The sequence below is a fragment of the Pagrus pagrus genome (assembly GCF_965226575.1).
Source record: "Pagrus pagrus genome assembly, chromosome: 17".
Classification (NCBI taxonomy): domain Eukaryota; kingdom Metazoa; phylum Chordata; class Actinopteri; order Spariformes; family Sparidae; genus Pagrus; species Pagrus pagrus.
Window position 1 is genome coordinate 730,572 of NC_140201.1, and position 11,929 is coordinate 742,500.

An 11,929-nucleotide genomic window follows, 5' to 3' on the forward strand; every position below is an offset into this window, starting at 1 on the left:
CAGCCTCTTCAACTTATCAAGGCTGGAAAACATCCATTTTTATTGCCCCGTCCCCACATGTCCATGAGGTGAAGGTGAATCGAGGCTGAACTCGTTAAAGAGGTCATTTTTAGCTCAAAGAGCCTTCACAAGGCTCTGACCCGTAGTACCTGCTGTATCTATCCACCTCAGGCTGAACTCCACCTGGGGCCTGATTCAATACGTCTCTTTCCTCAGTCATCTTCCCTCCTTCCTTTCTGTCACTCTTTTCTTTTATCTGTTTTGTTTTTCTCTAAATCAACTGATCTGAAGCAGCGGAAGCGACGCAGCAGACGACCAAACCTCAGCACAGGAAATGACAAGTTTAGAGAGGAAGGATTAAAGGAGGCAAGGAGGCAAGGAAGGAACGAAGAGAGGAAGGTTTGATTTCAGGCGCGGCCGCCTGAGGAGTCGCTCTTCTGGTTTCAGCCACAGACAGACAGACAGTCAGACAGACAGACAGACAGACAGACAGACAGACAGACAAACAGACAGTCAGACAGACAGACAGACAGACAGGCAGTCAGACAGACAGACAGACAGACATGCAGTTAAAGAATCACAGGTTTTTAAAAGTCTGTTTACAAGTGCAATGGGAGCTGATGGAGGACAGTCAAGGTTTTGGCTTCATTTATCCTCCGTGATTGGCTCTCTGCTGTCGCCAATCTGGGATTTCCACCAATGAGGAAGAGGAGAGACGAGGGGGGGGGGCTTTGTTGCAGTGAGGTAAAAGCTGAGTGAGGGAGGAGGCTGATAAAAAAGACGCAGAAGAAGAGGAGCGATGAGAGCTAGTGTCCCTCTCTCTGTGAGGAGGTGCCGCTGCTCTCCTCCACCTCCTCCTCTGCACTTTTCCCCACAGTGATGGAGGCGATGGAGGAGGCCGGAGCAGCAGCAGGAGAAGAGGAGGTGGAGACAGAAGGCAGCGGCGGGTTGACGTGCAGCTCCACCGGCGTCAGCGTTATCTCCACTTCCCCTTGCTCCTCGTGCAGCGTGGGCAGAGGAAGATGATGGTGGAGGTGTGCTGCAGGTGGAGGACCGCCGCCGCTGCTGTTGTTGTTATTGCTCGGCCTCGGTGCTTTCTGGATGACTTCCACCATCGGGGTCCGGCCCGACGCTGCCAGCTCCCAGCTGGGGTGTCCTGGACTCTGGAGCAGCAGCAGCGGGCGGCTGTGGCGGTCCGTCTCCACCGTCCCGCCCGGCTGACACTGCACCACTACGCCGCGGTGAGCCGGGTCCGACACCGCTGGCAGAGGACTTAGAACATACCCTGGCGGGTCCTGGATCACCAGCTCCAGCAAGGGCTGCGCGGAGGAGGAAGAAGAGGAGGCTTTCTGGATGACTCCTCCTGTCAGCGAGGTGATGATGGGAGGGTGGGAGGGAGGTGCAGGAGGCGAGGGCTGAGGAGGCAGAGCAGCAGCAGGAGGAGGAGGAGGAGGAGGAGGAGGAGGCAGGGCGTCCTCCGGTCGAGGTTTTCTCGGTCGTCCACGTTTCCGTTTCACCGGAGGAGCGCTGGCAGCTGAGCCTCCAGACACGCCCAAAGCGCCGCTGGCCGTCACCACCTCCAGGGGGCGCTTGGTGGCGTTCCCTCGAGCCTTCTGGACCACAGAGGTGTGGGCTGCGGGGGCGTGCTGCTGAGGAGGAGCAGGAGGAGGTTGTGGTGGCGGAGCGACCTTTTCCCTCTCGTAGGACAGACAGCCCTGAGGCAGGATCATCACAGGGACAGGCCCGCCCTGCTGCTGGGGCAGCGTCGCCATGGCGATGACCTTCACCCCACCACCGCTGGCGGCGGCGGCAGCGGCTGGGCCTCCGGGTCCAGATGCCCCCCCGACACCCGAGGTGTCTTTGGGAGCCAGCGAGGGCGGAGAGGAGCGGACAGACAGCTGGGACTTGTCAGGGATGGAGCTGCGAGGGAGGATTCTGGGTAACTGCTTCATGAAGGCTTCGACCTGAAGAACATCAGACACTAATCAATAATACTGATTGATCTGTTGATTAATAACTGTGGGAAAAACTGGACGAGGGCATTTTAACTGGAACAAGAAACAGAAAGTTCAAAATGAAACATTTTTAACAAACAGGTGAACACAGGTGGAGGTGTGGAGGTGTCGACCCACCGCCGGCCGCAGAGAGGAGGAGGAGGAGGAGGAAGAGGAGGGAGGAGGAGGCGGAGCGTCCAGCGAGGAAGGTTTGGCTGCTGAAGCTGATTTGTCTCCAGGCGACAGCTTCAGTGAAGACGAGGAGGAAGAGTCTCCGAGTTCCCTCTAAACACAGACAGGAAGTCGTGAGCGGCAGTGACACATCATCTGTACGTGAGCAGTGATTGGACAGAAACACATGATGTCATCACCTTTTGATCAGCGGCTCCGTCGCCCTCAGCTTTAGAGATGACGGGAGTTTTCTTGATGACCTTGTGTGGTTTGGCCGGACCTCCTGCAGACGGACGGACGACGATCATGTGATGACACTTTAACTACATATTCCTGATTATACTTTCACTGAAGTAACATTTTAATGCAGTACTTTTACTTGTAACAGAGTACCTATACAGTGTGGTAACAGTACTTTTATTGTAGTAAAGGATCTGAATACTTCCTGTTCTCATGAACATTCAGTAACGGGCAAATATTGTCAAAAATTACCTGGATGTAACTCGATTTCCACAAAGAAATGTTTGGTTCATCAACACACACACACACACACACACACACACACACACACACACACACACACACACACACACACACACCTGCAAGTGCTGCGGAGGTGACGAGCTCGGCCTGGCTGCAGCGAGGGTTGACGATGTGCTCCTGGATCAGGTAGCGAGCGATCTCCACCACCGTGTCGAAAGAACGCTTCAGGATCTTCTGCGCCCAATCACAGATCAGCTCGCACGCTGCCTCTGTCACTTCCTGTTTGTATGTCTGGACCAACTCGGTCAGCTCCGCCTGGAGACGAAGAGGAGGAGACGTCAACGGAGTTACAGATACAGTTTCTGTGGGCGAAGCTGTTTGTCTGTTCAGCCACGATGGCCGTACTGTAGTCCAGTGATGATGTCATTTTGTAGGCGAACATCGGGATCAGTGTAGTGTGTGTGTGTGTGTGTGTACCGGGTCATTTTTCAGGTCCAGGTTTGGCAGCAGAGGCATGTTGAGGACCGTCTTCCTCCTGATGCCGCTGTAACAGTACGTATCGGCCGACAGGTTAGGGAATTCAACCAGCAACTCTGACAGAGTCTGACTCATAAAACAAGTCAAACGTTTCTAAATGTGTAGAGCAGCTTCAGAGGAGTCGTCAGCGCCACACTCCCACAGTTCACTAAAAACAGCAGCGTCATTAAAAACAACAGTGAGGGCGGCTGTCGCTGCAACAGGTTCAACAAACATGGAGTGGGGAGGAGGTGGAGATCCTGCAGGTGTCACAGTATGGACAGGTAGAGCTGCAACAGGTAATCGATTAGTTTTCAACTACTACATTAATTGCAGACTATTTAATATCAAACAGTTTGGATGATACTTTAAGGAACAAGTCTCCCCTCTGCTGTCAGCTCGTTAGAAGTTCTTTCCTCTGCGACAGTAAACTGAAGATCTTTGAGTTGAGGACGAAACACTGAGACATTTTTCACCTCTGATAAAATGTGGATCAGTGTTTCACATTTTAGAATAAAGTTCGGGTTGGTAAGTTATTCTGGAAGCATTTTCTGTTGTATTTATAGAAAACCTCCCTGATGGCAATCAGTAAATCAAGTTCTCTGACAAAAGAAAAGATCCAGTAACTGCAGGCCTCTGATGAGCTCGACCAGTCGTCTTCCTCAGCCCACAGGAAGACATTGAACAGACTTCCTGTCTGTCTGTGTGTGTGTGTGTGACCAGAGTCGTCCACAGGAACCGATGGACGCGATGCTGAAGCTGTTAGTGAGCTAGTGACACAGGAATGGCAGAGAAAGTGCAGCCATAATTTCCCAATGCTAACATGCTAGCGTGACAGCGGTGGACATTATTTATTTAATAATGTAGCTTCTACTGGATTCTAGTCTTACCGGCCCGGCTCTGATGGAGAAAATAATCGACAATGACAATAATCGTTAGTTTCAGCCCTCGTCTGAACCCGATGCTTCAGATTCCTCCACATCCAGACAATCAGCAGCTGTTAAAGGATATTTGGACTGTCCTCTGCCGCCGAGCCGCCGGGCCTTGATGTTCGGGAAAATGTCTCTGATGATCTTCCCAAAGTTGGCGGCGCTCAGAGGACGATGCTGCAGGTTCTCACAGTATCTCCTGAGGACAGAGACACAGTCAGAGGTCACATGGCCCGACAACCACCTGCAGAGAGAGAGTGTGTGTGTGTGTGTGTGTGTGTGTGTGTGTGTTCTCACTTGTACGTCTCGTAGACGTCCTGTTTGGGCAGACATGTGTCTGAATGCTCCTCCAGGTGACTGCGGATCCAGTTACAGGTGTGGAGCTGATCGGCTGTGTTGAACGAACTGGAGTCACCACCACTACAACACACACACACACACACACACACACACACACACACACACACACACACACACACACACACACACACACAGAGTCAAGGTCAGTAGGAACCACACAGATCCGTCCTCCTGTCAGGTTTTATCGAGCAGCAGCAGGTCTCACCTCTTGTCTCCGGAGCTGGGTCCCGAGGGCAGCTGGAGGTACAGGTACAGCTTGTCGTTGTCAGAGAAGCGCTGAACATCTTGCTGTGAAAGAAGAACAGAACAAATCACACCTGCTTCACCTGTGACATCACTGATTGACTGCTTCATCATCCAGAGTTTGATCTTACCAGAATCTGGTCCACTTTGGTCTGAACACTCTTACTGCAAGACAGAGAACAACCAATCAGAGACCTGCTCAGGGAGGCCCACCTGCAGCAACATGGTGTTAAACTAATTGTTCAATGTTAATGTTTTTGGCAGGCGATTGGCTCAGAAGTCTCCTCGTCTGAAGACAAGTTCATCAGCAACAAACACTAGAGTCACCTGTCGTGTTTCAGCGCAGTTTGAGTCTAACGCAGCCCAACGAAACTGAAATTATCACAATACACACATTATACAAAAACACGAGGACTGAAGCTGAGAGGACGACGCAACAGAAACACGTTTGTTGTGTTTTGACCCTCAGGGCCACCATAGTTGGGTGTGTGTGTGTTGATATATCATTTTAATATGAATTCAATCTTAAAACAGGATTAAAGGCAAACATAACTTTCTTGACTTTTTAGACTAATGTGTGTCGTATCACATCTCTTTTCAGAAGTTGTTGTGAAATACATGAAAAATTGTGTTTCAGCCACTTCAATAGCTAAAAATAACAAAACATCAAACCTGTCAGGAAACAGATGTGACTTGTTTCATTTGGACTTACGAGATGTTGCCTTTGAGTCTTTGCAGCAACATGCTGGGCTCCGTGTCGCCCTCGCCCGCCTCCAGGCCGGCCTCCCCTCGCCGGGAGGGTTCGGCCCGCTGGGGCCGCTGGTCCTCCGACATCTGGACCGACTAACCAGCGCTGAGAACCACCATCTGAGGGGGACACACAGACAATGAGTCGTCTCCATGGAAACAGAGTAAACTCATCCCTCAGAGGAAAACTAGAAAGTGGACTTCAAGATTTTTTCTAGGCGATGCACCTCCATTACTACATACCATCCTTACCATTAACCACTACTACTGTTATCACTAGTAATCACATTTCCATGTGCATTTCATCATTATTGCTGTAATACATCTTTATGTGCTTTCACTCCTGTCAACCATCGCTTATAATTGTATACATTGTGATCTCGTTGATCTGCTCTGTACATGCGACATCTACTGCACGTCTGTCCGTCCTGGGAGAGGGATCCCTCCTCTGTGGCTCTCCCTGAGGTTTCTTCCGCATTTTTTTTCCCTGTTAAAAGGTTTTTTTTTTGGGGCAAGTTTTTCCTCACTCGAATCGAGGGTCGAAGGACAGAGGGTGTCGTCTCTGTGCAGATTGTAAAGCCCTCTGAGGCAAACTGTGATTTGTGAATTTGGGCTATACAAATAAAATTTGATTTGATTTGATATGGATTTTTTTCAGCCGATACAACAAGCGATCATTACCTGACTCTCACGGCCGATACCGATCAAGTAACTGATAATAGAAACTCACATTTATATATTTTAAACATAAACTGCTCACCTGTAGTATACACACACCTGAGTATAAGAAAGGCTCAGACGTAGTGAGCAAAGATGATTTATTTGGTATTCCAGCTGTGATCAGGTGTGGCTCGTGTCTACACAGGTGTGGCTCTACACAGGTGTGGCTCGTGTCTACACAGGTGTGGCTCTACACTGTGTGGCTCTACACAGGTGTGGCTCTACACTGTGTGGCTCTACACAGGTGCAGCAGTTTGATGTTGTGACATCAGTCCGTTTTTATTGGCTGCTCACAAAACAACTTTAAAGGAACCGCACTTCTTAAATCCACAAAAGCAGTTTGGCTTCGTATGATCGGTTATAATTTCTTTATCTACCGATAACGATAATATAAATGTTCCATTATTGGGCCGATAATGTATCCGCCTGATACACATCGTGCATCACTAGTTCATGAAGCTGAAATAACTGCTGAGTAGCTCAGACAGAAAAGTCATCATAAATACTGATCATTTAATTATTGTTAATTAATTATTTTAGATGAGAATCCATGAAATAGTCCTTTAAACATCAGGTCAGTAGTTCCTGTAGTCCTGCACGCACACACACACACACACACACACACACACAGACACACACACACACACAGACAGAGACACACACACAGACAGACAGACAGACAGAGACACACACACACACAGACAGAGACACACACACAGACAGAGACAAACACACACACACAGACAGACAGACAGAGACACACACACACACAGACAGAGACACACACACAGACAGAGACAAACACACACACACAGACAGAGACACACACACACACAGACAGAGACACACACACAGACAGAGACAAACACACACGCACGCACAGACATACAGACACACACACACGCGCGCACAGACAGACAGACAGACACGCACACACACAGACACACACAGACACGCACAGCCGGGTCACTCCCCTCCTGTCACTGCAGCAGCCAGTCGGAGCTGCACACATTTTAACATCATACGACATGTTAGCGCTCAGATCTCAGCCCGGTTCGCCGCTGACCGCCGGCCCGGTGGAGACACATGCCGGCTGTCACGGTGCCGTTAAACGTTACTACTACAGCCGGAGCGGGAGGCATGTGTCCGCGGAGCACAACACAGCCCGCCGCCGGCCACACACCGACACACGCCGGCTAATGTTAGCTAGAAATGCAAATGTGCCATCGGCCGAAATGTGGCCGCCGTCCTGCCCGAGTCCCGTCTGTGTTGACAGCGGGCGCAGCGCCGGCGGTCATGTGCCTGCCATTTACTACAACACACACACACACACACGCACGCACACACGGACCCAGCTCAACATGTTACTGCCGAGCTAACTGGCTAGCGGACAGCACAGACACCCTCTGCTGTAGCTGACGGAGGCAGCAACACTACACGTTAGCTGTTTTTTAAGAAACACACTGGTCGATGTTTGAAAGCCGAACAGACCGACGGAGCTGCTCCACGAAGCGCACACACATTAGCTCGGCTAACGTTGACATTTGCCGCGTTCCTACGTGGCTAGCTAACAGCTCGCTGCTAACCGTAACGGGCTGACTAGCTAGCCCAGCTAGTTGCTAGCAGCTAGCCTTAGCTAGCAAGCACTGAAACACCCCGTAATCATGTTTTTACACGCTATTAGTAATTTCAGAATAATTCCCAGTAACCGTTAATTTATTCTGGTATTAATGTGTGATCGGTTCGGTGAGTCTCATGTGAGTATTTATTTTAAAAAAGAAAAAGAAAGTACCTGAGCCAAGATACAGCAAAAATCCCCTTTCAGATTTTTTTGTGATTGGACGACTTTGTTATGTCTGCCTGACTACAAAGCCAACGTCGATTCCGATTGGTGAGCTGTCAAAAACCTACCCGGATACCAAACGCGGGTGAAATTTCATTCGTCGAGCAGAATTATTTTTCTGACAGCTATTATTCTGATTGGTCGCGTTTTCCTGGTCTGCCCAGTTACAAAACAGATGAAGTTATCTCGCAAAATCTGCATAGCAACAGCCGTCATGTTCTGAAAGAGAAAGTACTGAAATATACATTTAATACACGTGATGAAACTTGTGTGTGTATTATAACATGTTGAGCTGGAGGTGATACAGTTCAAACTGGTGTGATGTGTTTTGTTATGAACATGTCATGTTTTATGTTTGAATTCTGTGATTTCCACGTCAAAGTTTCCAAGAACACACAAATAAAACCAGAAAATCAAAACTTGGATTTATCACATTTATTTTCCATTATACAAAAGTTACAATGAACATCAGAAAAAAGCTAAACTGGGATACAGAAGTTTGCGACTCTGCGGAGAGACGACGAGGCTTCATCGGTCGCAGCTCGTCTTCATTCAAAGCCGCTGCAGAGAGACAGAGCAGCAGCATGAATCAATGGACAGTCACATTTAGAGGCATCATCAGGTGATCAGACTACACACCTTCTGTGTTAGATGTGTTTCAGATGATAAAAAGGGCTAAACTCAAATTTAATCTGTTCTTATTTTGCTGGAGTCAAAGTTTTTCTCTGCCGACGTCCTCAAACCCTCCAGCTTCACTGTACTTCTGACATTAGCACCAACAATAAGCGCCTGTGTGCACCTCCAACATGAACAATTAATGTTTCACTTCATTCACGACAAAACTTCAACCTGATGAAAGATGTCTCATTTCTTTTATATAAGCAGCAGCTTGTCTCTATTTTAGTGTCACCTCTAAATCAGTAGATTTTCTTTTTTGACACGTTTTCATTTTCATATTTATTGAAGTTCATAAATCAGCAGATATCCATAACTTCACATTTTTGTTTTTCAAACAGAAGTCCCTCACCTGTAGTTTATGCACACCTGAGGGTTAAAATGTGGGTGTAGATGTTGTTTCATCCGGAGTGTTTGAAGATATTTAAAAGCTAAAAGTACAGAAATTGATTGGATGACTAATTTATAACAGCTTTATGGAACAGGCTCCTGACAGCTGTAAACTTTGTTTTGGCTAAAAACACATTTTTGCTTTTATTTCAAAATCCAACCGAGAACCAGAACATCTCATGAAATGTGGAAATGAATGCGACACACTGAATCACCAACAATGACTCCAGCTGTTCTGTTTTTATCGAGTTCATTTCATAATCTCACTTGTTATCAGCTGCCCAGTTCTGTCCAACAGTATAAAGGTGGCGCCGCAGCAACAATTAAGAGACTTGGATAATAATACAAATTAAAGCTTACAGCCGAAGCTCCTCTCTGCCTTTATACCCTCCATCCCTTTTTGTTTAGTTCACTTGTTCCATCTGTATTTTCTCTCTTCTTCCGTTTTAGTCTCATTTGCCATCTTACTTTCCTCTTTCCTGTCATGTTAACCTTCCTCTTCCCTCGAGGCTTTTTGTGGCGACGGTGTGTTGTGTAACCCACAACTCTGCCGCCCTGCATGCAGGCATCGATGACTAGCTAACGTTAGCGACATGTATGAGCCTGGTAGATGTCATACATTCATAAAAACACATCCTGCAGCCTTCTGATCTGCGGATGTGTCACCTGTCACCATCAGTCACTTTATTTCAGTTTCATGCTCAGAGGAAACCACAGTTCTGGAGTTTTAATTAGAAACTTGGTTGCCTGTAAACGTAAAGCCGTCACCCACTCAGACCATGTTTAAGGAATCAGATCGCTGCAGAAAGATGAGCCAGTTACTGAAGAGAGGAATCTTCTGTGACCTTTGACCTACCTGACCATGTGAGCGATGTCCCAGTTGGTCTCAGAAGACAGAGGACCAACGATCTCCACGCCCTCCTCTGTTACTATGGCGATCTCGTACTAAGATAAACAAACATCACATCACTCATTAAGAGAAAAACGTCTCGTTAACAGATCAGTATAATTATGTTATGAATCAGGCTGAGGACTCGTCTGCTGTACAGGCTGTGAAACCCTTCAGTCACATGTGTTATGTGTCATTTTGAGCCTGATTATTAGAACTGATGTGTCTTTCAGGAGAAATTTAACTTTAAATGTTTCATTTGTTTTAAGACTGTCAGACACTGTCAGATGGTTATATTATATTAATTACAAACTACTTTGATTGTTGTTGAAAACACAAAGATTCATTTACTGTCAGAAAAGAGCAGAAAATCTTCATTTAAGAAGCTGGAACCAGACAATGTTTCACATTTTTGCCTGAAGATGACTGAAATGATTTATCGATTATCAAAATCACCACTAATCGACTAATCGCTGCAGCTCTGTGAGGTGAACTTACTCTGTTGTAGGAGCGAGCGTCTCTGTAGTAAAGCACTTTGAGGCAGCGCTCCACCAGGTCCCGAGCCTCCTGTTTGGTGATCTCCACCTTGTTCTCAATCACCTCCCTCATCAGAGGCTACAGACAGACAGACAGACAGACAGACAGACAGGGCAGGTTAAACACACACTTCTTGTCGTCATTGTGTGTTCAGATTTAGAGTGAAACAGATTTCTGACTTTGTAAAAAATAAGAAATGAAACAAACTGACGGCAAACTTGAAATGTTTCAGGTGAATCTGACGAAGAGAAACGTGACATTCAGGTCAAAGTAGAAAAGTTACTCTAAATGAACCTTATAAATAAAAATGTTGGATCTGATCAGCTGTTTCTTTTGCTTTGAGTAGTTGTCTTTGTTTTGTTTTTAATATTCTTCATCTAAATTTAATCATGTGTTATAGTAAATACAGATGACAGAGTGAAGCTTTCGGACCCCTACAGGTGATAAAAACATCAACACTTGCTTATTCAGATCTGTGCTGGAAAACAAGAAAACGTCTCCGGCTGCAGCTCAGATCAGCTGTCAATAATTATTGTTGATTCAGTGAGAAACGTGGTGACGAACAAAATCAAACTCGTCAGTTTGTGTTGAACTCCACAAAAGATCCTCTATGAGGGAAGAAGCTCCACTCTGTAACACCACTGTACAACCAGAGTGTTTCTGTAGTCCAACAGAGTGAGACATCTTCTCTATAGATGATCTCAGGTCACTGCACCTCTGATCAGGACGGCCCTCGAGTCAGACTTCCAGCTGCAGACCAGGAGGAGCAGAACTAACTCACTCACCTGAGCCAGGTACGCTCCGAAGCCTGTGGCCACTGTGGGTGCCTCATAGGCCACGCCCAGCTTGTCCACGTAACCTAGGAAACTAGAGGAAAGCAAGATTGCCGACTGGTTAATTTTATCTCACAAAATGTTGTTTAGTTTCACCAAACCTCAGACACGAAGATCTGGCTGAGTGTTTAACAATCAGAGGAAACAGGAAACGGCCGTCACCTCTCTCCGTTGTAGAAGCCTCCGATCACCACAGTGTTCCACAGAGGATTCATCTTGGAGCGGCGGTTGTACATGACTCTGGTGAGCCAGGAGTGGACCGCCTTGGGACTGTAGCTGTGACCGTCACCCAGCAGCTCCTCATCGATACTAACAGACCAATCACAACACAGACTGAGTATCTGAACACAGACATGTAGTGGTTATATTCCTGTCAGTGTGAGCAGCAGCAGCTTACACCATCTGTTCGATGATCTGTTTGAGGTACTGGTAGTCAGCGTAGTCTCCGGACGCTCCCAGGATGGTGTTACCGTTCACCTGAAACAGATCAGAACCCGTCAGCGCTGCACGTTTATTTACTCAGTTGATGTTGTTCTGTCGGCAGTGACCGTCACCTTCATGAGACGTGAGATGTTCCTAAAGCGAGCCAGAGAGCCGTA

At 47.4% G+C, this 11,929-nt stretch overlaps 3 protein-coding genes across 3 annotated transcripts in view; 1 reads left to right on the forward strand and 2 right to left on the reverse strand.

The window, feature by feature from the left end:
• Positions 1–243: 243 nt before the first annotated feature.
• rfx5 (regulatory factor X, 5) lies at positions 244–8,068 on the reverse strand. Its single transcript, XM_084380054.1, has 11 exons — positions 7,956–8,068; positions 5,409–5,563; positions 4,828–4,861; positions 4,659–4,741; positions 4,391–4,513; positions 4,176–4,292; positions 3,126–3,204; positions 2,765–2,963; positions 2,366–2,448; positions 2,133–2,279; positions 244–1,964 (listed from the first exon to the last, which is right to left on the reverse strand). Exons 2-11 carry the CDS (start codon positions 5,528–5,530, stop codon positions 807–809), a joined length of 2,145 nt encoding a protein of 714 aa, XP_084236180.1. The 5' UTR covers positions 5,531–5,563; positions 7,956–8,068; the 3' UTR covers positions 244–806.
• A 358-nt stretch (positions 8,069–8,426) lies between these two features.
• psmb4 (proteasome 20S subunit beta 4) overlaps positions 8,427–11,929 on the reverse strand; it is a 5,158-nt gene continuing 1,655 nt past the window's right edge. Inside the window, exons 2-8 of the mRNA XM_084380069.1 lie at positions 11,885–11,929; positions 11,728–11,807; positions 11,493–11,639; positions 11,283–11,364; positions 10,459–10,575; positions 9,928–10,016; positions 8,427–8,567 (exon numbers count right to left, since the gene is read on the reverse strand). The exon at positions 11,885–11,929 is cut by the window's right edge and continues 82 nt beyond it. Of these exons, the coding sequence (XP_084236195.1) occupies positions 8,555–8,567; positions 9,928–10,016; positions 10,459–10,575; positions 11,283–11,364; positions 11,493–11,639; positions 11,728–11,807; positions 11,885–11,929 (573 nt within the window). The 3' untranslated portion in view covers positions 8,427–8,554. The remainder of the gene's footprint in view (positions 8,568–9,927; positions 10,017–10,458; positions 10,576–11,282; positions 11,365–11,492; positions 11,640–11,727; positions 11,808–11,884) is intronic.
• The window catches only part of LOC311273160 (saxitoxin and tetrodotoxin-binding protein 1-like), a 9,691-nt gene continuing 9,342 nt past the window's right edge, over positions 11,581–11,929 (forward strand). The window contains exon 1 of the mRNA XM_084380070.1: positions 11,581–11,667. The gene's annotated coding sequence lies outside the window, so the exon portion shown is untranslated. The remainder of the gene's footprint in view (positions 11,668–11,929) is intronic.

What these genes read in the sequence shown, in the direction of transcription:
- rfx5 (XM_084380054.1), bottom strand. Translation starts at nt 5,530, where the DNA reads ATGTCGGAGGACCAGCGGCCCCAGCGGGCCGAACCCTCCCGGCGAGGG. An exon ending in AGACTCAAAGGCAACATCTC is followed by an intron (nt 4,862 to 5,408) that starts GTAAGTCCAAAT and finishes TCTGTCTTGCAG; the next exon opens with TAAGAGTGTTCAGACCAAAG. An exon ending in ACGGAGCCGCTGATCAAAAG is followed by an intron (nt 2,280 to 2,365) that starts GTGATGACATCA and finishes GTCTGTGTTTAG; the next exon opens with AGGGAACTCGGAGACTCTTC.